Consider the following 22,074-nt stretch of genomic DNA (forward strand, 5'->3'; position numbering starts at 1 on the left):
CTTCTTTGCTTTTTGTTATTTCTTTGTTTTGTGTTTTATTATGTTTTGGTTTTTGAAGGGGATGGGGAGGGACGAAAGGTGGGGGAAGAAAGAAATGTCACTATATATTAATGATGATCATTTGTGAATGTTGTTATTGATATGATACATGGTGCAAGAAATTTAAAAAAATTAAAAAAGAATTAAAAAAAAGTAGTATTAGTATCAGACCAGGAATTTATTTTTGAATTGCAATATTTGTTATGTGGGCAATTTTTACACAGGCTTCCACTTGTGCCATTTTCTTGTATTGTCATAATATTCCATTAGAAAGTTTTTAAAAAAAACAAGACTATCATGAGTACAGTTTATTAAATTATTGTTTTTATTTTTCCCCACTTCAACCAAAGAAGTCTGTAGAATGCATGTAATATAATTTCAGTTTACTCCTATAAACTTTGTGCATTGTTATTTCTCTCCTCCCATTTGCTTGTAGCATGAGTTTAATTGCCTTTCAAATCAAGTTTATAGGTTCCTCTTTGTGGGGTAAAATTGAAGGCTCAAAAGACAGGGGTTTATATTAATATAGCAGCCAAAACACTAACAATATTTGCTGTTATTTTCTTAAATGTGCATCTAGGTTTTAAGACTAACAGAAGAACTGAATGAACGTGATAACTTGTTGATGGGTAGAGAAGAAAACGATGAACAACTTGAGAAAATGCAGAGAGAATTGTCACATATTACTGAAGAAAGGGACAAACTTCAAGAAGCAAAATTCAGCTTTCAACAGGAAAATTTGAAAGTTGAGCAACAGGTTAAAATAAACATTGACTTCTTTAAATGTCATTTTCAAGTTTTTTTAAGCAACTCATTGGGAGCCAGTTTATATTTTCTTGAAATTAAATTTGTTTCCTTTCTCAAAGACCTTTTCTGGTTTAGAAGTTGCATCGATCAGCAAATATTCACCACCTCTGTATTTAAAAATAGTGCGTTGTTGCCCTGCATACTAAACTCATCTCTGACCTCGGTGCCTCTATAGTAGTGTTTTCTTCTGTTAATGTTGATGAAATTTCTTAAACCAAAATATCTAGTCATGAATGAATTCTTAGTAAGAGTGACACGATTAGTGTAGTGGTTGGTGCCTTTACAGCGCAAGCGATTGGGACCGTGGTTTTGAATGCCACACTGTCTGTAAGGCATTTGTATGTTTGCTCGGGCTCTGACTTACTCCCAACATTCGAAACAATCCGAGGCTGTAGATTAATTGGGTGTAAATTGGACAGGATGGACTCGTGGGCTGAAATGGCCTGTTCCCATACTGAATGCCTACATTTTTTTTAAAAATTACAAACAAAATTAAACATTTAATTGCTATACAAGCTGTAATATAAAAATTGCGCAAAATACCTTTAAAAATTGTAGTCCATTAAAGGTGTAGATTCTGTGATCGTGATAAATTCTTGGATTAGTTTGAAAGGGTGAGTTGTATTTCTATTAATTGCATTTTGAAGATCGGCCCTTTTGTGTTGGCAAACTGTACAAGCATAGATTGTAATATTCTGCAAGCAGCATTATGCTGGGTGAGTATAGATTGTAAATGACATATCTGCACTGACCTATTGCCCCATGTTTCCTTGTTCTATCTGCAGAATGAAATGCAGTCTAAAATGGAAGGTCTTAAAATGGAATTAGAATTATGCTGCACACATCTTGAAGAAGAGAGAGCTAAATGTTCACAACTACAGCATAACACTGAAGACAAAGCAAAGCAAATTAAAGAGCTGGAGCAACAAATGATGCTGGAGCTTGTGAAGCAGAAGGAAATGGGTGAGGTTAATGCTTTATGAATTGTGGCTAAATATCAAAAACTCATTTTGTGAGTCAAGATATTACAGAATATAGTTTAAACATTTTCATTTGCAAATGAAACTTTTATTCGTGGAGAAAATTATCATTTTTAAAAATTAAAAATGAGAAGTTGTATAATTTTAATTGAATGGCTTAAATGAGGACAAATAGCGATGTAATTAGATAAGCAAGGTCTTTGCTTGGGTGGGGGAAGTGGGAGTAGTAGATCGAATATTGGTGTAATTATCAATTCTATGCAGATGGTTGATCTGAAAATCTAAGACTGTGGTGTGCTCATTTGTTGAAATTTATTTTTCGTCCTATTTGTATGGCAGCACTGGTAGTTGACATGTCTTTTTTTTTCACACCATAAATCACATTAGCCATGATACACACTTTTTCTTTTTCACGCATTTACAGTGACTTTTTTCTCCCCCCCCCCCTCCCTCCTCCCAAGCCACCCCCCCCACCCCCCCCCCCCCATCCATTTTAGGTATACAATCTAGGTTACATTAAACCAGTCAGACAATGTTGTCATTCAACAAAAATACACCAGAAATTCTACTGAGTCCATTCTTTTCTTTCCTTCTCCTTCCATCAACTTAGGTAATGATTGTCCCCGGTAGGTTTTCGCTATTGTATTTAATGTAAGGCTCCCATATTTGTTCGAATATTTCAATATTATTTCTTAAACTATGTATTTTTTTCTAATGGAATACATTTATTCATTTCTATATACCATTGTTGTATTTTCAGATTATCTTCCAATTTCCAGGTTGACATAATACATTTTTTTGCTACGGCTAGAGCTATCTTAACAAATCTTTTTTGTGCATCCTCCAAATCAATTCCAAATTCTTTGTTTTTTATGTTACTTAGGAGAAAGATCTCTGGATTCTTTGGTATATTGTTTTCTGTTATTTTATTTAATATCTGATTGAGATCTTCCCAAAATTTTTCTACTTTCTCACATGTCCAGATTGCATGAATTGTTGTTCCCATTTCTTTTTTACATCGAAAACATCTATCAGATACTGTTGGGTCCCATTTATTTAACTTTTGAGGTGTAATGTATAGTCTGTGTAACCAGTTATATTGTATAATACGTAGCCTCGTATTTATTGTATTTCTCATCGTTCCAGAACATAATTTCTCCCATGTTTCCTTTTTTATCTTTATATTTAAATCTTGTTCCCATTTTTGTTTAGTTTTACCATTTGTTTCATCATTCTCCTTTTCTTGCAGTTTAATATACATATTTGTTATAAATATTTTGATTAACATTGTATCTGTAATCACATATTCAAGGTTACTTCCCTCTGGCAAACTCAAACTGCTTCCTAATTTATCCTTCAAGTAGGATCTCAATTGGTAATATGCCAGCGCTGTATCTCCAGTTATATTGTACTTATTTGAACTCATTTGTTCAAAGGGTAAGAATCTACTTCCTGAAAAACAATTTTCTATTCTTTTAATCCCTTTTTTTTCCCATTCTCTAAAGGAAAGGTTATCTATTGTAAAAGGGAGTAACTTATTTTGCGTCAATATTAGTTTTGGTAATTGATAATTTGTTTTATTTCTTTCTACATGAATCTTCTTCCAAATATTGAGGAGATGATGTAATACTGGAGAAGTTCTATGTTGTACTAATTTTTCATCCCATTTATATAATATGTGTTCAGGTATCTTTTCCCCTATTTTATCTAATTCTAATCTCGTCCAGTCTGGTTTTTCCCTTGTTTGATAAAAATCTGATAGGTATCTTAATTGTGCGGCTCTATAATAATTTTTAAAGTTTGGCAATTGTAAGCCTCCTTGTTTATACCATTCTGTTAATTTATCTAGTGCTATCCTCGGTTTCCCCCCTCTCCATAAAAATTTACTTATTATTTTCTTTAACTCTTTGAAGAATTTTTCTGTCAGTTGTATTGGCAATGCCTGAAATAAGTATAATATCCTTGGAAAAATGTTCATTTTAATACAGTTTATCCTTCCTATTAGTGTTAGTGGTAAATCTTTCCAATGCTCTAAATCGTCCTGTAATTTTTTCATTAGTGGATAATAATTGAGTTTATATAATTGGCCGAGATTTTTGTTTATTTGTACACCTAGGTATCTTATTGCCTGCATTTGCCATCTAAATGGAGATTCCTTCTTAAATTTTGAGAAATCCGCATTATTCATAGGCTTTATCTTGTAACCCGACACTTCTCCATATTCCTTCAATTTCTTATATAATTCTTTTATTGATAGTTCTGGTTCTGTTAAGTACACTATAACATCATCCGCAAATAGACTGATTTTATATTCCTTGTCTTTTATTTTTATTCCTTTTATATTATTATCTATTCTTATCAATTCTGCTAGTGGTTCTATAGCTAACGCAAACAATAAAGGTGATAGTGGGCATCCCTGCCGCGTTGACCTGCTTAAGTTAAATTGCTTTGATACCTGTCCATTTACTGTCACTTTCGCTAACGGTCCCTTATATAATGCTTTAATCCAATTAATATACTTCTCCGGTAAACTGAATTTTTGCAATACTTTGAACAAATAATTCCATTCTACTCTGTCGAAGGCCTTCTCTGCATCTAAAGCAACTACTACTGCAGGTGCTTTATTTCCTACTGCATGAATTAAGTTAATAAATTTACAAATATTGTCTGTTGTGCGTCTTTTTTTGATAAATCCAGTTTGGTCTAAATTTACCATTTTCGGTACCTGCTCTGCTAATCTGTTTGCTAATAGTTTAGCTATTATCTTATAATCTGTGTTTAGTAAAGATATTGGTCTATATGACGCTGGTGAGAGTGGATCTTTCCCTTGTTTTAGTATTACTGTAATTATTGCTGTTTTACATGAATCTGGTAAGCTTTGTGTTTCATCAATCTGGTTGATTACATCTAGGAGGGGCGGAATTAATAAGTCTTTAAATGTTTTGTAGAATTCTATTGGAAATCCATCCTCTCCTGGTGTCTTATTATTTGGTAATTTTTTTATTATCTCTTGTATTTCTACTGTTCCAAATGGTTCTGTTAATTTATTTTGTTCCTCTATTTGTAGTTTTGGTAGTTCAATTTTAGTCAAAAATTCATCTATTTTCCCTTCTTTCCCTTCGTTTTCAGTTCGGTATAATTGTTCATAGAATTCTCTAAAGTTTTCCTTAATTTCTTTTGGATTATATGTAATTTGTTTATCTTTTTTCCTTGATGCCAATACCATTTTCTTAGCTTGTTCTGTCTTAAGCTGCCATGCTAGGATTTTGTGCGTTTTTTCACCTAGTTCATAATAATTCTGTTTTGTCTTCATTATATTTTTCTCCACTTTATATGTTTGTAGTGTTTCATATTTTATTTTTTTATCCGCCAATTCTCTTCTTTTAGTTATATCTTCCTTCATTGCTAATTCTTTTTCTATATTTACTATTTCCCTTTCCAACTGCTCTGTTTCCTGATTATAGTCCTTCTTCATCTTGGTTACATAACTTATTATTTGCCCTCTAATGAATGCTTTCATTGCATCCCATAGTATAAACTTATCTTCCACTGATTCCGTATTTATTTCAAAATACATTTTTAATTGTTTTTCAATAAATTCTCTAAAATCCTGCCTTTTAAGTAGCATGGGGTTTAATCTCCATCTATACATTCTTGGAGGGATGTCCTCTAGCTTTACTGTCAATATTAAGGGTGAATGGTCCGATAGTATTCTAGCTTTATATTCTGTTTTTCTTACTCTATCTTGTATACTAGCTGATAACAAAAATAGGTCTATTCTTGAGTATGTTTTATGTCTAGCCGAGTAATATGAATATTCTTTTTCTTTTGGGTTTTGTTTCCTCCATATATCCAAAAGTTGCATTTCTTGCATTGATTTAATTATAAATTTGTTTACTTTGTTCTTTCTGTTAATTTTTTTCCCAGTTTTATCCATATTTGAATCCAAATTCAGGTTGAAATCCCCTCCTATTAGTATGTTCCCTTGCGTATTAGCTACCTTCAAAAAGATATCTTGCATAAACTTTTGATCTTCGTTAGGTGAATATACATTGAGTAGATTCCAAAACTCCGAATATATCTGACATTTTATCATTACATATCTCCCTGCTGGATCTATTATTTCCTCTTCTATTTTAAATGGCACATTTTTACTAATTAATATAGCCACTCCTCTTGCTTTTGAATTATACGATGCTGCTGTTACATGTCCTACCCAATCTCTCTTTAATTTCTTGTGCTCCAATTCAGTTAAGTGTATTTCTTGGACAAATGCTATATCAATTTTTTCATTTTTCAGTAAATTTAGCAGTTTCTTCCTTTTAATTTGGTTATGTATTCCATTAATATTTAAAGTCATATAGTTCAACGTAGCCATTTTATACTTTGTTTATCTTCCCTTTCCGTTTTTCCATCATTACCTTTCCTCCTTTTCCATTTCTGTTTCCTTATTTTAAACCCTTTATAAAACAACATTCCTAAAACATCAAACATTTTCCTTATTCTCCTATTTATAACTTCTTTAGCCCCAATCTCCCCTTCCCCTCCTGAGTTGTCCTTTATCCCTTGTCGGACAACCACATCTCCCCTCTCCATTTGGGTTTGCGAATTCACTCGCAAGCGTCAACTGATTTTGCAGTGACCACAACTCCCCCCCACCCTGCCCCCCCCCAGAAAAGATTTCACTTTTCATATGTAACAAAGTTCACTCTTTTAATTCCCTCCTTATTCTCTCTATTCCATTACCTTCCCTTATTAATTCTTGTCTATACTATCTATATTTTCCTCTAAATACAGATACATTCACGTATGCACATTATACCTATACACTCTTATACCTCTTTACCCACATACATATCAATCGTGATCATTTTTACTCTCATTACACGTCTTCATCCCTCAGTCTATTTTGTAATTGTTCTGCAAATTTTCGTGCTTCTTCTGGATCCGAGAATAGTCTGTTTTGTTGTCCTGGAATAAATATTTTCAATACCGCTGGATGCTTTAGTATAAATTTATACCCTTTCTTCCATAAAATCGCCTTTGCTGTATTGAACTCCTTTCTCTTCTTTAGGAGTTCAAAACTTATATCTGGATAAATGAAGATTTTTTGCCCTTTATACTCCAGTGGCTTGTTGCCCTCTCTTACTTTTTCCATTGTCTTCTCCAGTACCTTTTCTCTTGTAGTATATCTTAGGAATTTTACTAAAATAGATCTTGGTTTTTGTTGTGGTTGTGGTTTAAAGGCCAATGCTCTATGTGCCCTTTCTATTTCCATTTCTTGCTGTAGTTCTGGACATCCTAGGATCCTAGGGATCCAATCTTTTATAAACTCTCTCATATTCTTGCCTTCTTCATCTTCCTTAAGGCCCACTATCTTTATGTTATTTCTTCTGTTATAATTTTCCATTATATCTATTTTCTGAGCTAACAGTTCTTGTGTCTCTATAGCTTTTTTATTAGATTCCTGTAATTTCTTTTTTAAGTCCTCTACCTCCATTTCTGCTGCTACTTCCCGCTCTTCCATCTTGTCCATTTTCTTTCCCATTTCTGTTAAGGTCATATCTATTTTATTCATTTTTTCTTCTGTGTTGTTTATTCTTCTTAAATCATTAAATTCCTCTGTTTGCCATTCTTTAAATGACTCCATGTACTCTTTAATAAGAGAAAGTAAATCCTTTATCTTGCCTTTCCCTTCTTCTTCTGTTTCACTGTACTCTTCCTCTTCCTCTTCTTCTTCCTCTTAGGTTGGCCATCTGTTGTTTCTTTGTTGCCCTTTTCTTCTCTTCTTTCTTGTTTCCATTGTCTTCTGTGTTCTCTTCTTGCTGCAGGTGTTCTGCAGCTGTCGTTGCCGGCTGTGGAGATCGACTCCCCAGCTGGTCACCCCTCCCGTCGGTGTGTTTTTTTTCATGTGCGGTTGCGCACTTTTACTCGGCTCAGCGAGCCATTTTTGTAGTCCCATTTCTACCGACCTGAGGGAGCGGGTTTCTCTCTCCACCGTGGGCCTCTTCGAACAGGTAAGGCCTTCTCCTTCTTCCTCCGTTGTCTTCTCTTCCTCTCTTCTTACTGTTGATTTCGATTTTTCTTTTTTTGTCGCCATCTTCTTTCCATCTTTATACTCACTTTTCTTTAACTTTTATTTCTGTGCCTTTGTGTTTTCCTTTGTTTTTTCCGACTTTTCTGGAGAGGGCTGGAGTTCACCGTCCGGCCACTACTCCATCACGTGACTCCCCCGTACTTGACATGTCTTGAGGACAAGTGATTTTTATGCCATAGATAAAGGTACCAGCTTGCAAGTGGAGACGCGTCCCTGCCAAACCTGCAATTATCATTAAATACCATTGGATTTAATCAATAAATCAAAGCTTTAACCCTAAACTATTTCAAAAAAACTGCAAGGGTTTTACTTTGTTTCAGCAATATAATTATCGGGGGAAATTTAACAGGGATCAGGAAATTTGTGTGGCATGTGGTATATAGACAAACTTTAATATTCTCTCTGGAAATGAAATTTGTTCCATTTGTTTCCTTCTTACTAGATGATAAATTTTCTGAGGTGTCGGTAAATATTAAACTACTTAATGAAGAGAAGGAAGAGTTGATGACTAAAATACGAGTTTTAACAAAAACAAATGAAGAGTTGGCAATGTCACAACCCAAGTCCCAAAAGGTTTGTTTAATCAAACAACGTTTATTTGTGTCAAAATTTCCTGTATGTTTTTACAATAATAAATATCAAAATGAAGATTCTGCTGAAAAGTTTGTAGTTTTGGCTAATATTCATGCTTTTTTAAATTGTTGTTTGATCCTGTATTGGTATTCTGCATAAAAATAATGTCTTTTCCAGTGAGATTAAAGCTAAGTTTCATGTTCGAGACACTATTTTCATGGTAGTGCCTTCTCATTGAATCGACATTTTTCCCAAATTAAGATTAGGCATTGACTTTGGGTGCACAGATTTGGGGGCCAAATAGTTGGAATAAAGATTATGCAGATATAATCTTAAAACCCTTTAAATTTTGGTGTAATTATTATACATGTTTGTAATTTAAATGTATAAGCTTGAAATGTGAGGAGTTAGAGAAGCGTTCTCCTTCCTCCCCACACTCCCTTTGCTGGTAGTAAATTAGGATTTTGCAATCACTTTTAAGGATGTAGAATATATGAATATCGATGTTCCTGTTGCCAAATCAAAAACCAAATCTCAAAGTTTATTACAATAAAATCTCCATTATTCAGCTCATCGGGGGATCACTGATGCTGGAAATGAATTTTTCATTTGACTGAAATGCACTCTGGCAATGTTTAAGAATAAATCAATGTTGTCATCTTTAATTATGTAAAGTTCACTTTAATCACATAATTCTTGTAACTTGCAGCACCAGTGACCAGGGTTTGAATTTAAATTTTGTAACAATATTGTGCTAACCACTAATGCCATCATAATTGACATCCCAAAGTTTACAGATAATGCCTTACTAACATACCGTATATTTCAGTGTATAAGTTGAGTCGTGAAACCCTTTTTTAAAAAAAACCTCATCGACTTGTACACCAGATATACTTTTGAGACCTTAAATTCATCCCAAAGAAATGTCAATTCGGCGTACAAGTCAAAGCAGGAGACACCTTCCCACTGCTGGGCGCCGCCATCGTTGGTCCTACCTGGTAGGCAGAGGTTCCTTCTCCCACTAGAAGCATAGTGTCAGTGCCTCTGCTTCACGGGCCATTGACGCTGCTGCCTGGTAGGCCAAGGTTTCTTCCACCTGGAGCATGACGTTGCCGCTCCAGCTCTGGGCTGTTGCTGTCTGATGGGCAGTGGGTTTTTATTTACTTAATTTACAACTTTGTTACTTACGATTGGGGTGGGGTTTTTTAAAATTGGTGTTGTTCCTGGGAGCCCCAGACAGCCCAAAAGATCTTTGCCTGAAATATATGGTACCTAATTTTAATAAAGAGTCTTATCAGGGAGGAATAGGGAGTTATTTTAGGAGACTTGCCCAAGTGGCTCTTCATCTTGGTGTCCTGGTCAGACCCTTGGCACAACCCGACTAACCTCCAGTGTCCTGGTCAGGCTGTCAAAGCACCTTCCCTTAATTTCAAACCCCATTCGTGAGTGCTGTAGCAGCATTAGCTGCCATGCTAATCGTGCCAACGCCATAATGAACACCCCCCCCCCCCACCCCCATCAAATATATAGATAAAGCCCTTCTAATATACATAATAATGTACAAATAAAGATCCAGACTCTTATCAGGCAGGGATAAAGAGGCACTTTGGGAGAGTCACTCCAGTGGCGAGCAACATCGGCTAACTCTTCACCCTGGGTGCTGTAATTTTATTCAAACACAACTTTATTCAAACAGCTGCTGTGGCACGACTGGGGTGCTCAGCTGGCTGAATGTTTGTTCCCATGGGGTTGTGTGTGTTGGAGAACTTTTACAATTCTAAACTTTTATTTAAACCTTATTGACTTTAAAATTCTTTTCTTTATTTATTTCATTTTTTTTGCCTGGTTGTTTGACTTTCCTGTTGATTGAGTGCTGGATAATGGGAATTTTACTACTTGTTTTTTGGTGATCAAAGTATTTTCTTATGGAGATGTTATTGTTGATGTGAATATTGTATTAAGCTATTTATTTTCACCAAATATTTCAATAAACAGTGTGAAATTAGTTAACATAGAAACATAGGATCACTGATGCTGGAAATGAAAATTGTGTGTTTTGTGACTAGGGTGAAGAACGTCAAAATGTGAGCACTACAGCCGAGATGCAGAATTTAACTGAACAGCTTCAAATTCAAAAATATTGCAAGGCAATCACAGATGAGAAAGAGAAGCTGCATAAAGAATTGTCAAGCCTTCAAAATGAGAGGGATCAATTGAAGTGTGACCTTAATGATAATATTGAAATGGTAATTTTAAAGTTTTGCATTTTATCCTTCAATTAGTTAAACGGATAATTTATTAGCATCTAAATGGCACAATGCTGCTAGATAAACTGTAAGGACCTAAATAATGTTTGTTTTTAGTTTGCTCCATTGTCCATGAGTAGGTTTGTTTTGATGTATTTTGTATTCAGTGCCTGAAAAAATGTGAATAGACTAGCATACATGGTGTGTCTGACTTTGACGAAGCATGTGTGAATTATTTTGCAAAGTGAAGTTTTGCATTTAGCTCCCATGAGTTTAAAATGGGAAGGTGCTTTTATTGTTTAAAAAAATACCTCTGGGTGAAAGGAATAGAAAAATAACTTTGCTTTTAAGGCAGGTTAAATGAAAGATTTGTAAGAATATTTTTTCTTTGGCTTGGCTTCACAGACGAAGATTTATGGAGGGGTAATGTCCACATCAGCTGCAGGCTCGTTTGTGGCTGACAAGTCCGATGCAGGACAGGCAGACACGGTTGCAGCGGTTGCAAGGGAAAATTGGTTGGTTGGGGTTGGGTGTTGGGTTTTTCCTCCTTTGTCTTTTGACAGTGAGGTGGGCTCTGCGGTCTTCTTCAAAGGAGGTTGCTGCCCACCGAACTGTGAGGCATCAAGATGCACGGTTTGAGGCGATATCAGCCCACTGGCGGTGGTCAATGTGGCAGGCACCAAGAGCTTTCTTTAGGCAGTCCTTGTACCTCTTCTTTGGCGCACCTCTGTCTTGGTGGCCAGTGGAGAGCTCGCCATATAACACGATCTTGGGAAGGTGATGGTCCTCCATTCTGGAGACGTGACCTACCCAGCGCATTTTGATCTTCAGCAGCTTGGATTCGATGCTGTCGGCCTCTGCCATCTCAAGTACTTCGATGTTGGAGATGAAGTCGCTCCAATGAATGTTGAGGATGGAGCGGAGACCACGCTGGTGGAAGCGTTCTAGGAGCCGTAGGTGATGCCAGTAAAGGACCCATGATTTGGAGCTGAACAGGAGTGTGGGTATGACAACGGCTCTGTATACGCTAATCTTTGTGAGGTTTTTCAGTTGGTTGTTTTTCCAGACTCTTTTGTGTAGTCTTCCAAAGGCGCTATTTGCCTTGGCGAGTCTGTTGTCTATCTCATTGTCGATCCTTGCATCTGATGAAATGGTGCAGCCGAGATAGGTAAACTGGTTGACCGTTTTGAGTTTTCTGTGCCCGATGGAGATGTGGGGGGGCTGGTAGTCATGGTATGGAGCTGGCTGATGGAGGACCTCAGTTTTCTTCAGGCTGACTTCCAGGCCAAACATTTTGGCAGTTTCCGCAAAGCAGGACGTCAAGCGCTGAAGAGCTGGCTCTGAATGGGCAACTAAAGCGGCATCATCTGCAAAGAGTAGTTCACGGACAAGTTGCTCTTGTGTCTTGGTGTGAGCTTGCAGGCGCCACAGATTGAAGAGACTGCCATCTGTGTGGTACCGGATGTAAACAGTGTCTTCATCTTTTCAATCTTCTTCAGCATGATGCTGAAACAAGCTAAGAATATTAAAAGTAACTGAATTAACATATGGTTTTTGATAATTGAAAACTGTCTAATTTTGAACTGTCAGACAGTATTTTGAAGGTAAGGTACGTGTATTACGTTTGTCAGGAAATTCGGGTTTTACTTTGTTACAAAAAAATCTTGCCTTTCACAAATGCAGGACCTACTTAAATCTGCAAGTGACAAATAACATTGATCTATTTTAATCAGAGTGAATTATTTTGTATATTGGACCTGACTAAATGAAATCATTGTGGCTCATACTCATACTTTGTGGCTCATACTCATACTTTGTGGCTCATACTTTGTGGCTCATACTTTGTGGCTCATACTTTGTGGCTCATACTTTGTGGCTCATACTTTGTGGCTCATACTTTGTGGCTCATACTTTGTGGCTCATACTTTGTGGCTCATACTTTGTGGCTCATACTTTGTGGCTCATACTTTGTGGCTCATACTTTGTGGCTCATACTTTGTGGCTCATACTTTGTGGCTCATACTTTGTGGCTCATACTTTGTGGCTCATACTTTGTGGCTCATACTTTGTGGCTCATACTTTGTGGCTCATACTTTGTGGCTCATACTTTGTGGCTCATACTTTGTGGCTCATACTTTGTGGCTCATACTTTGTGGCTCATACTTTGTGGCTCATACTTTGTGGCTCATACTTTGTGGCTCATACTTTGTGGCTCATACTTTGTGGCTCATACTTTGTGGCTCATACTTTGTGGCTCATACTTTGTGGCTCATACTTTGTGGCTCATACTTTGTGGCTCATACTTTGTGGCTCATACTTTGTGGCTCATACTTTGTGGCTCATACTTTGTGGCTCATACTTTGTGGCTCATACTTTGTGGCTCATACTTTGTGGCTCATACTTTGTGGCTCATACTTTGTGGCTCATACTTTGTGGCTCATACTTTGTGGCTCATACTTTGTGGCTCATACTTTGTGGCTCATACTTTGTGGCTCATACTTTGTGGCTCATACTTTGTGGCTCATACTTTGTGGCTCATACTTTGTGGCTCATACTTTGTGGCTCATACTTTGTGGCTCATACTTTGTGGCTCATACTTTGTGGCTCATACTTTGTGGCTCATACTTTGTGGCTCATACTTTGTGGCTCATACTTTGTGGCTCATACTTTGTGGCTCATACTTTGTGGCTCATACTTTGTGGCTCATACTTTGTGGCTCATACTTTGTGGCTCATACTTTGTGGCTCATACTTTGTGGCTCATACTTTGTGGCTCATACTTTGTGGCTCATACTTTGTGGCTCATACTTTGTGGCTCATACTTTGTGGCTCATACTTTGTGGCTCATACTTTGTGGCTCATACTTTGTGGCTCATACTTTGTGGCTCATACTTTGTGGCTCATACTTTGTGGCTCATACTTTGTGGCTCATACTTTGTGGCTCATACTTTGTGGCTCATACTTTGTGGCTCATACTTTGTGGCTCATACTTTGTGGCTCATACTTTGTGGCTCATACTTTGTGGCTCATACTTTGTGGCTCATACTTTGTGGCTCATACTTTGTGGCTCATACTTTGTGGCTCATACTTTGTGGCTCATACTTTGTGGCTCATACTTTGTGGCTCATACTTTGTGGCTCATACTTTGTGGCTCATACTTTGTGGCTCATACTTTGTGGCTCATACTTTGTGGCTCATACTTTGTGGCTCATACTTTGTGGCTCATACTTTGTGGCTCATACTTTGTGGCTCATACTTTGTGGCTCATACTTTGTGGCTCATACTTTGTGGCTCATACTTTGTGGCTCATACTTTGTGGCTCATACTTTGTGGCTCATACTTTGTGGCTCATACTTTGTGGCTCATACTTTGTGGCTCATACTTTGTGGCTCATACTTTGTGGCTCATACTTTGTGGCTCATACTTTGTGGCTCATACTTTGTGGCTCATACTTTGTGGCTCATACTTTGTGGCTCATACTTTGTGGCTCATACTTTGTGGCTCATACTCATACTTTGTGTCTAGCGGGTGTCTTTTCAGAAACATTCCGATCTGTTACGATCAGTGACTACATTTCAAAAAAAAAAAAAAAAAATTTTGTTAATTGTACAGGCTTTGGGTTGTGCTAAGCCAATGAAATGCACAATGTCAATTTCTATTTGCCTTTATTAAATTTGTGAACCAAAACTTGTAACGGTTGACTTGTTCCATTCTTTAATTTTCTGGTGGTCAATGTAAATTTTAAATGTAGACATGCAGCATGGTTACAGGCTCATGAGCCTGTGCTACCCAAATGACCTACAACCTTGGTACATTTTGAAGGTGGTAAGAAAATGGTGCCCGGGGGATACCCACGCAGAATGTACAAACTCCTTAAAGACAGCGATAGGTTTGAACCCCAGTCGCTGGCATTGTAACAGTGTTTTGCTAACTGCTACACTAACTGTGCCACCCCTTTTTTTTACAAAAAAATAATAATGGTAACATGAAAGTTGGTCTTCAAATAAGAAGTCCCGCTTTGTCTGCCAATGAAACACCACTCGATAGCTCCTGAAATTACACCAAATGGCATCCAAAATACAATCACTCTGAAGCAGCCATCAAAATTGATTTTGCTTTTCAGGCAATTTTTTTTAACTTCCTTTCAATTTTTTTCTCATGGGTTAGGGTTAACCTGCTGCTCAAAATCAGAGGATTCACTAATGATGAGCCATTTTACTATATTAATTTCAGTAGAGCATGAGCTGCCAAATTTTATCTTTCAACTTTTGCCCTTGTCTGTCAAGTATAAACTCCTCCTTCAGCCTGCATATATTAATTGTTGAAGCACATAATAGGTGAACAACTGTTTAGTAACACTTTGGGGAGGTGGGGGGGGTGGGAAGTTGAAGGATGGGAGGGAATTGGTGGTGTTAGTATAGAATAAAATTCTCAAAATTCCATTCTGTTTTTCTTGCACTACATATTCCTAATTTTGCAATTTGCTGATGTTTTGTTATTGAACTTTTTAAATGTTTTCGATGTTACAAATTGAGGTAATCTTTTTGAGATGTCTTGGGTTTATTTGTATATTAGTGTATAGAGAACCAAGCAGAATTGAGAAGCCTCCATGACCAACTGAAAATGAGCCAAAATGTGGAGATGGAACTAAAGACAAGCCTGGCTGAAAAGGAATACTTGATAAATGAAGAGAAGGAAAAGGTTCATACTTTTTTTTGACATTTAACAGAAATCACAATTGCAATGCAAAACCAAGTCATTGGACTTTATTAGTCCATAATTATATTCCTCAGACAACAAGTAATAGTCTTGCTACTATATATTATCCCTATTCTCTTAATTCCAATATTACTCCAGCTAACTTTATAACCTCTCAAACTTGGCTTTTTCATCATGATAAGCTCAGTGCCACAAGATTCTTGTTAACCTCAAAATTTCAGTAAAATGTATGATTATTCACCAGACCAGTAAACTTCCCACAATATATTAATTTTCATTGCTATCATTTTTACGTTGTGCTTTCTTAATGTTAATTGGATGGGCTTTTCAGTAGCCTGATTAAATTGTTTATAGAATGTACATAGAATATAGAGCACTGAGCATTTGGTGCATCTGGTCTTTACTTGTATTCTACATAAGCAGAATCAGCATGAGAATTGATTGTCATATCCTGAAGTACAATGTCCAGGTGCACCAAAATTCTTTGTGCTGCCACACAATGATGCAAGGTACACCAATGATGTTGTAAATTAACACAATATGCCATTGCATAGAAAAAGAGTTGAAAAATAAAAGGATAGATAGTTATTCACACTTGCATTTAATGCAAAAATAGTGACATTTCAATAGTGCCGGCAGACCTTTTGGCCCTAGTTTATGGAGAGGTATTATGAAAATGGTCAAAACCCTAATAGTTGTGAGGTGGGAAGAGGTAGGAGGAAACTGTTCTTGAAGCTAAAGGTGATAGACTTCAGGTTTCTCTACTTTCTGCCTGAAGGTAGCAGAGTTGCAGAGAGAAGAGATTGTGACCAGGGTGATGGAGGGTCCTTTATGAATGCTGCCTTCTTGGCAGCTTCAGTGGATGGAAGGTTGGTGCCTGTGGAGGACTGGGTCAAGTTTCCCACATTCTGCAGGCTTCTGCTTTCGGTCACTTGAATTTCCAAACTAGGTTGTGATGCAACCAGCCAGTATACTACAATGCACCTTTAGAACTATGGTGTATGTGGCAAAATGCCAAATTTCTTTGGCCTTCTTTGAAAATAGAGTTGCCTCAGTGTGTAAGGATATGAGAACTGCCAATCTTCACATAATTCTATTTACTTTTTTTTTGTTAGATGCAAAACCAAGCTGAGGAACTCCACCACTTGAATTCTCAGCGCAAAATGTTGCTTGATGAAATTGAAAGGCTAAAGGATCATATTTGTAAAGAACAGGAAGTATTAATTAAGGAAGAAGAATTCAGACAGCAGTTTCAGCAACTGAAGGATGAAAAATCAGCCTTGGTAAAGGAGAAGGACGAACTTGAGGAGAGACTGAAATGTATGAAAGAAGAAAAAGATGAAATGACAAAAGTCCTTCAAGAAAACTCTGAGCTAGTAAGCAATTCTTTATCTGTGTCTTTGTATCTTTAATCTAATTATTAGCCAATTTCCCTGTAGTATGGCCTGACATGCATAGAATAACCGATGAGCACGGTTCGTCTTCACCTGCATTCTGTATAATCTCACAATGCAGTGCTCTATCTTTTTTAATTAGACTCAAAAGCAAGGTGAGGAACTTCATCACACTGTGTCTCAGCGTGACGAGTTGCTTGGTGAGATAGAAGAGCTCAGAGCTCGTGATTCCAAAGAACAAGAGACAGATATTCAGAAAAAGGAATTCAACCAGCAGTTTCAGCAGCTGGAGGATGAAAAATCATCACTGATTAAGGAAAGGGATGAGCTTAATGAAAAACTCAGGTGTGTTGTGGAAAAGGATGAAATCAAGAAAGCTCTACAAAAAAACTCTGAGATGGTGAGTTGTGATTTTTTTGAGTACCTATTAATTTTAATACCATCAAATAGCTTCTAATGGAGTTGATGAATTTATAGGCGAGTTTTCATTTCATGCTTCCCTCCTTTTCAATGCTTCCCTCCTTTTTATTACCATAATGCAAGAAAATGTGATGTGCGCTTGTTCGCATCTTCACAGTTCTTTACGATTAGATGGTAAAGCAAGGTATGGATATCAATTTGCATGATGTCTCAATGTGATGTACTGCTTTGAGGTTGAAGAATTGAGAGGTCAAGCTTCCAACTAACCAAACACAGAAATTCAAGGAGAACAATTAAGCCAACAATTCCAGAAACAGGCAGATAAAAATTTCTCTTTATAAAGGTCGAGGATGAGCTCCAGGAGTTGAAGAATGTCATCATTGAAAGGGACGAAATGAAAAGAACACTGCAAGAAAACTGTGAAATTGTGAGTTTGTTTTTTTGAGGTATATAATAACTTAAAATGATCTTCCTTGAATGGTCAAATAATTTATTGCTATTAATGCAGAATTACCTGAAAAGTACGTGAAGACATTAGCGAGGACTGCATCTGATCGTACCTATTTTCCTTTCTGTTAGGTGCAGAACCAAGCTGAGAAACTCCACCACGTGAGTTCTCAGCGCGATGTGTTGCTTGATGAAATTGAAAAGCTGAAGAATCATATTTGTAAAGAACAGGAAGTATTAATTAAGGAAGAAGAATTCAGACAGCAGTTTCAGCAACTGGAGGATGAAAAATCAGCCTTGGTAAAGGAGAAGGACGAACTCGAGAAGAGACTGAAATGTATGAAAGAAGAAAAAGATGAAATGACAAAAGTCCTGCAAGAAAACTCTGAGCTAGTAAGTTGTTCTTTATCTGTGTCATTGTATCTTTAATCTAATTATTAGCCAATTTCCCTGTAGTTTGGCCTGACATGCATAGAATAACTGATGAACATGGTTAAAGTCTTCACCTGCATTCTGTATAATGCCACAATACAGTGCTCTATCTTTTTTAATTAGACTCAAAAGCAAGGTGAGGAACTTCATCACACTGTGTCTCAGCGTGACGAGTTGCTTGGTGAGATAGAAGAGCTCAGAGCTCGTGATTCCAAAGAACAAGAGACAGATATTCAGAAAAAGGAATTCATCCAGCAGTTTCAGCAGTTGGAGGATGAAAAATCATCACTGATTAAGGAAAGGGATGAGCTTAGTGAAAAACTCAGGTGTGTTGTTGTGGAAAAGGATGAAATCAAGAAAGCTCTACAAAAAAACTCTGAGATGGTGAGTTGTGATTTTTTTGAGTACCTATTAATTTTAGTACCATCAAATAGCTTCTAATGGAGTTGATGAATTTATAGGCGAGTTTTCATTTCATGCTTCCCTCCTTTTTATTACCATAATGCAATGAAAATGTGATGTGCGCTTGTTCGCATCTTCACAATTCTTTACGATTAGATGGTATAGCAAGGTATGGATATCAATTTGCATGATGTCTCAATGTGATGTACTGCTTTGAGGTTGAAGAATTGAGAGGTCAAGCTTCCAACTAACCAAACACAGAAATTCAAGGAGAACAATTAAGCCAACAATTCCAGAAACTGGCAGATAAAAATTTCTCTTTATAAAGGTCGAGGATGAGCTCCAGGAGTTGAAGAATGTCATCATTGAAAGGGACGAAATGAAAAGAACACTGCAAGAAAACTGTGAAATTGTGAGTTTGTTTTTTTGAGGTATATAATAACTTAAAATGATCTTCCTTGAATGGTCAAATAATTTATTGCTATTAATGCAGAATTACCTGAAAAGTACGTGAAGACATTAGTGAGGACTGCATCTGATCGTACCTATTTTCCTTTCTGTTAGGTGCAGAACCAAGCTGAGAAACTCCACCACGTGAGTTCTCAGCGCGATGTGTTGCTTGATGAAATTGAAAAGCTGAAGGATCATATTTGTAAAGAACAGGAAGTATTAATTAAGGAAGAAGAATTCAGACAGCAGTTTCAGCAACTGGAGGATGAAAAATCAGCCTTGGTAAAGGAGAAGGACGAACTCGAGGAGAGACTGAAATGTATGAAAGAAGAAAAAGATGAAATGACAAAAGTCCTGCAAGAAAACTCTGAGCTAGTAAGTCGTTCTTTATCTGTGTCATTGTATCTTTAATCTAATTATTAGCCAATTTCCCTGTAGTTTGGCCTGACATGCATAGAATAACCGATGAGCACGGTTAGTCTTCACCTACATTCTGTATAATCTCACAATGCAGTGCTCTATCTTTTTTAATTAGACTCAAAAGCAAGGTGAGGAACTTCATCACACTGTGTCTCAGCGTGACGAGTTGCTTGGTGAGATAGAAGAGCTCAGAGCTCGTGATTCCAAAGAACAAGAGAAAGAGATTCAGAAAAAGGAATTCATCCAGCAGTTTCAGCAGTTGGAGGATGAAAAATCATCACTGATAAAGGAAAGGGATGAGCTTAATGAAAAACTCAGGTGTGTTGTTGTGGAAAAGGATGAAATCAAGAAAGCTCTACAAGAAAACTCTGAGATGGTGAGTTGTGATTTTTTTTTGAGTACCTAATGATTTTAGTACCATCAAATAGCTTCTAATGGCGTTGATGAATTTATAGGCGAGTTTTCATTTCATGCTTCCCTCCTTTTCAATGCTTCCCTCCTTTTTATTACCATAATGCAATGAAAATGTGATGTGCGCTTGTTCGTATCTTCACAATTCTTTACGATTAGATGGTAAAGCAAGGTATGGATATCAATTTGCATGATGTCTCAATGTGATGTACTGCTTTGAGGTTGAAGAATTGAGAGGTCAAGCTTCCAACTAACCAAACACAGAAATTCAAGGAGAACAATTAAGCCAGCAATTCCAGAAACTGGCAGATAAAAATTTCTCTTTATAAAGGTCGAGGATGAGCTCCAGGAGTTGAAGAATGTCATCATTGAAAGGGACGAAATGAAAAGAACACTGCAAGAAAACTGTGAAATTGTGAGTTTTTTTTGAGGTATACAATAACTTAAAATGATCTTCCTTGAATGGTCAAATAATTTATTGCTATTAATGCAGAATTACCTGAAAAGTACGTGAAGACATTAGTGAGGACTGCATCTGATCGTACCTATTTTCCTTTCTGTTAGGTGCAGAACCAAGCTGAGAAACTCCACCACGTGAGTTCTCAGCGCGATGTGTTGCTTGATGAAATTGAAAAGCTGAAGGATCATATTTGTAAAGAACAGGAAGTATTAATTAAGGAAGAAGAATTCAGACAGCAGTTTCAGCAACTGGAGGATGAAAAATCAGCCTTGGTAAAGGAGAAGGACGAACTCGAGGAGAGACTGAAATGTATGAAAGAAGAAAAAGATGAAATGACAAAAGTCCTGCAAGAAAACTCTGAGCTAGTAAGTCGTTCTTTATCTGTGTCATTGTATCTTTAATCTAATTATTAGCCAATTTCCCTGTAGTTTGGCCTGACATGCATAGAATAACCGATGAGCACGGTTAGTCTTCACCTACATTCTGTATAATCTCACAATGCAGTGCTCTATCTTTTTTAATTAGACTCAAAAGCAAGGTGAGGAACTTCATCACACTGTGTCTCAGCGTGACGAGTTGCTTGGTGAGATAGAAGAGCTCAGAGCTCGTGATTCCAAAGAACAAGAGACAGATATTCAGAAAAAGGAATTCATCCAGCAGTTTCAGCAGCTGGAGGATGAAAAATCATCACTGATTAAGGAAAGGGATGAGCTTAATGAAAAACTCAGGTGTGTTGTTGTGGAAAAGGATGAAATCAAGAAAGCTCTACAAGAAAACTCTGAGATGGTATGTCATACTTTATCTGGATGAAGGTGCTTTTGTATCTTTAATCTATTTATTAGCGAATTTTACTGTAGTTTGGCCTGTTGTTTATAGGTAACTAATGAAGACTTTTGAGTCTTCAGCTGTATTCTGTATAATCTCACAATGCTACACTACTTTTTTTTAAATTAGACTCAAAACCAAGGTGAGGAACTTCATCACATTGTGTCTCAGCGTGACGAGTTGCTTGCTGAGATTGAAGAGCTCAGAGCTCATGATTCCAAAGAACAGGAGGCAGAGATTCAGAAAAAGGAATTCATCCAGCAGTTTCAGCAGCTGGAGGATGAAAAATCATCACTGATTAAGGAAAGGGATGAGCTTAATGAAAAACTCAGGTGTGTTGTTGTGGAAAAGGATGAAATCAAGAAAGCTCTACAAGAAAACTCTGAGATGGTATGTCATACTTTATCTGGATGAAGGTGCTTTTGTATCTTTAATCTATTTATTAGCGAATTTTACTGTAGTTTGGCCTGTTGTTTATAGGTAACTAATGAAGACTTTTAAGTCTTCAGCTGTATTCTGTATAATCTCACAATGCTACACTCTACTTTTTTTTAAATTAGACTCAAAACCAAGGTGAGGAACTTCATCACATTGTGTCTCAGCGTGATAAGTTGCTTGCTGAGATTAATGAGCTGAGAGCTCATGGTTCCAAAGAACAGGGGGAACAGATTTGTAAAGAGGAATTCATCCAGAGTTTTCAGCAGCTGGAGAATGAAAAATTATTCTTGATAAAAGAAAGGGCTGAGCTCCAGGAAAGATTGGAATCTATCAAAGCAGAAAAAGATGAAACGAAGAGAGCCTTGATGGAAAAAACTGAGATGGCAAGTTATGATTTTTTTAATAATTAAATAGGTTAAGGTGATTAAGAACATGAGCAGTCAATGTATTTATTATTCAAATTTAATGTTAAATAGCTTCTGACCTTTATAGTGATCAGAAATTTAGTGCAAGAA

At 36.8% G+C, this 22,074-nt stretch overlaps 1 protein-coding gene across 3 annotated transcripts in view; it reads left to right on the forward strand.

The window, feature by feature from the left end:
- cenpe (centromere protein E) overlaps positions 1–22,074 on the forward strand; it is a 144,359-nt gene that overhangs the window by 65,262 nt on the left and 57,023 nt on the right. For all 3 annotated transcript variants that reach the window (XM_069925310.1, XM_069925298.1, XM_069925304.1), the window contains exons 22-39: positions 620–796; positions 1,632–1,809; positions 8,366–8,496; positions 10,563–10,742; positions 15,317–15,442; positions 16,576–16,836; positions 16,997–17,254; positions 17,618–17,701; positions 17,854–18,114; positions 18,277–18,537; positions 18,884–18,967; positions 19,120–19,380; positions 19,541–19,801; positions 20,168–20,251; positions 20,401–20,661; positions 20,822–21,082; positions 21,251–21,511; positions 21,682–21,942. In XM_069925310.1, the coding sequence (XP_069781411.1) occupies positions 620–796; positions 1,632–1,809; positions 8,366–8,496; positions 10,563–10,742; positions 15,317–15,442; positions 16,576–16,836; positions 16,997–17,254; positions 17,618–17,701; positions 17,854–18,114; positions 18,277–18,537; positions 18,884–18,967; positions 19,120–19,380; positions 19,541–19,801; positions 20,168–20,251; positions 20,401–20,661; positions 20,822–21,082; positions 21,251–21,511; positions 21,682–21,942 (3,651 nt within the window). The remainder of the gene's footprint in view (positions 1–619; positions 797–1,631; positions 1,810–8,365; positions 8,497–10,562; positions 10,743–15,316; positions 15,443–16,575; positions 16,837–16,996; positions 17,255–17,617; positions 17,702–17,853; positions 18,115–18,276; positions 18,538–18,883; positions 18,968–19,119; positions 19,381–19,540; positions 19,802–20,167; positions 20,252–20,400; positions 20,662–20,821; positions 21,083–21,250; positions 21,512–21,681; positions 21,943–22,074) is intronic.

This window comes from Narcine bancroftii, chromosome 1, assembly GCF_036971445.1.
Source record: "Narcine bancroftii isolate sNarBan1 chromosome 1, sNarBan1.hap1, whole genome shotgun sequence".
Lineage (NCBI taxonomy): Eukaryota > Metazoa > Chordata > Chondrichthyes > Torpediniformes > Narcinidae > Narcine > Narcine bancroftii.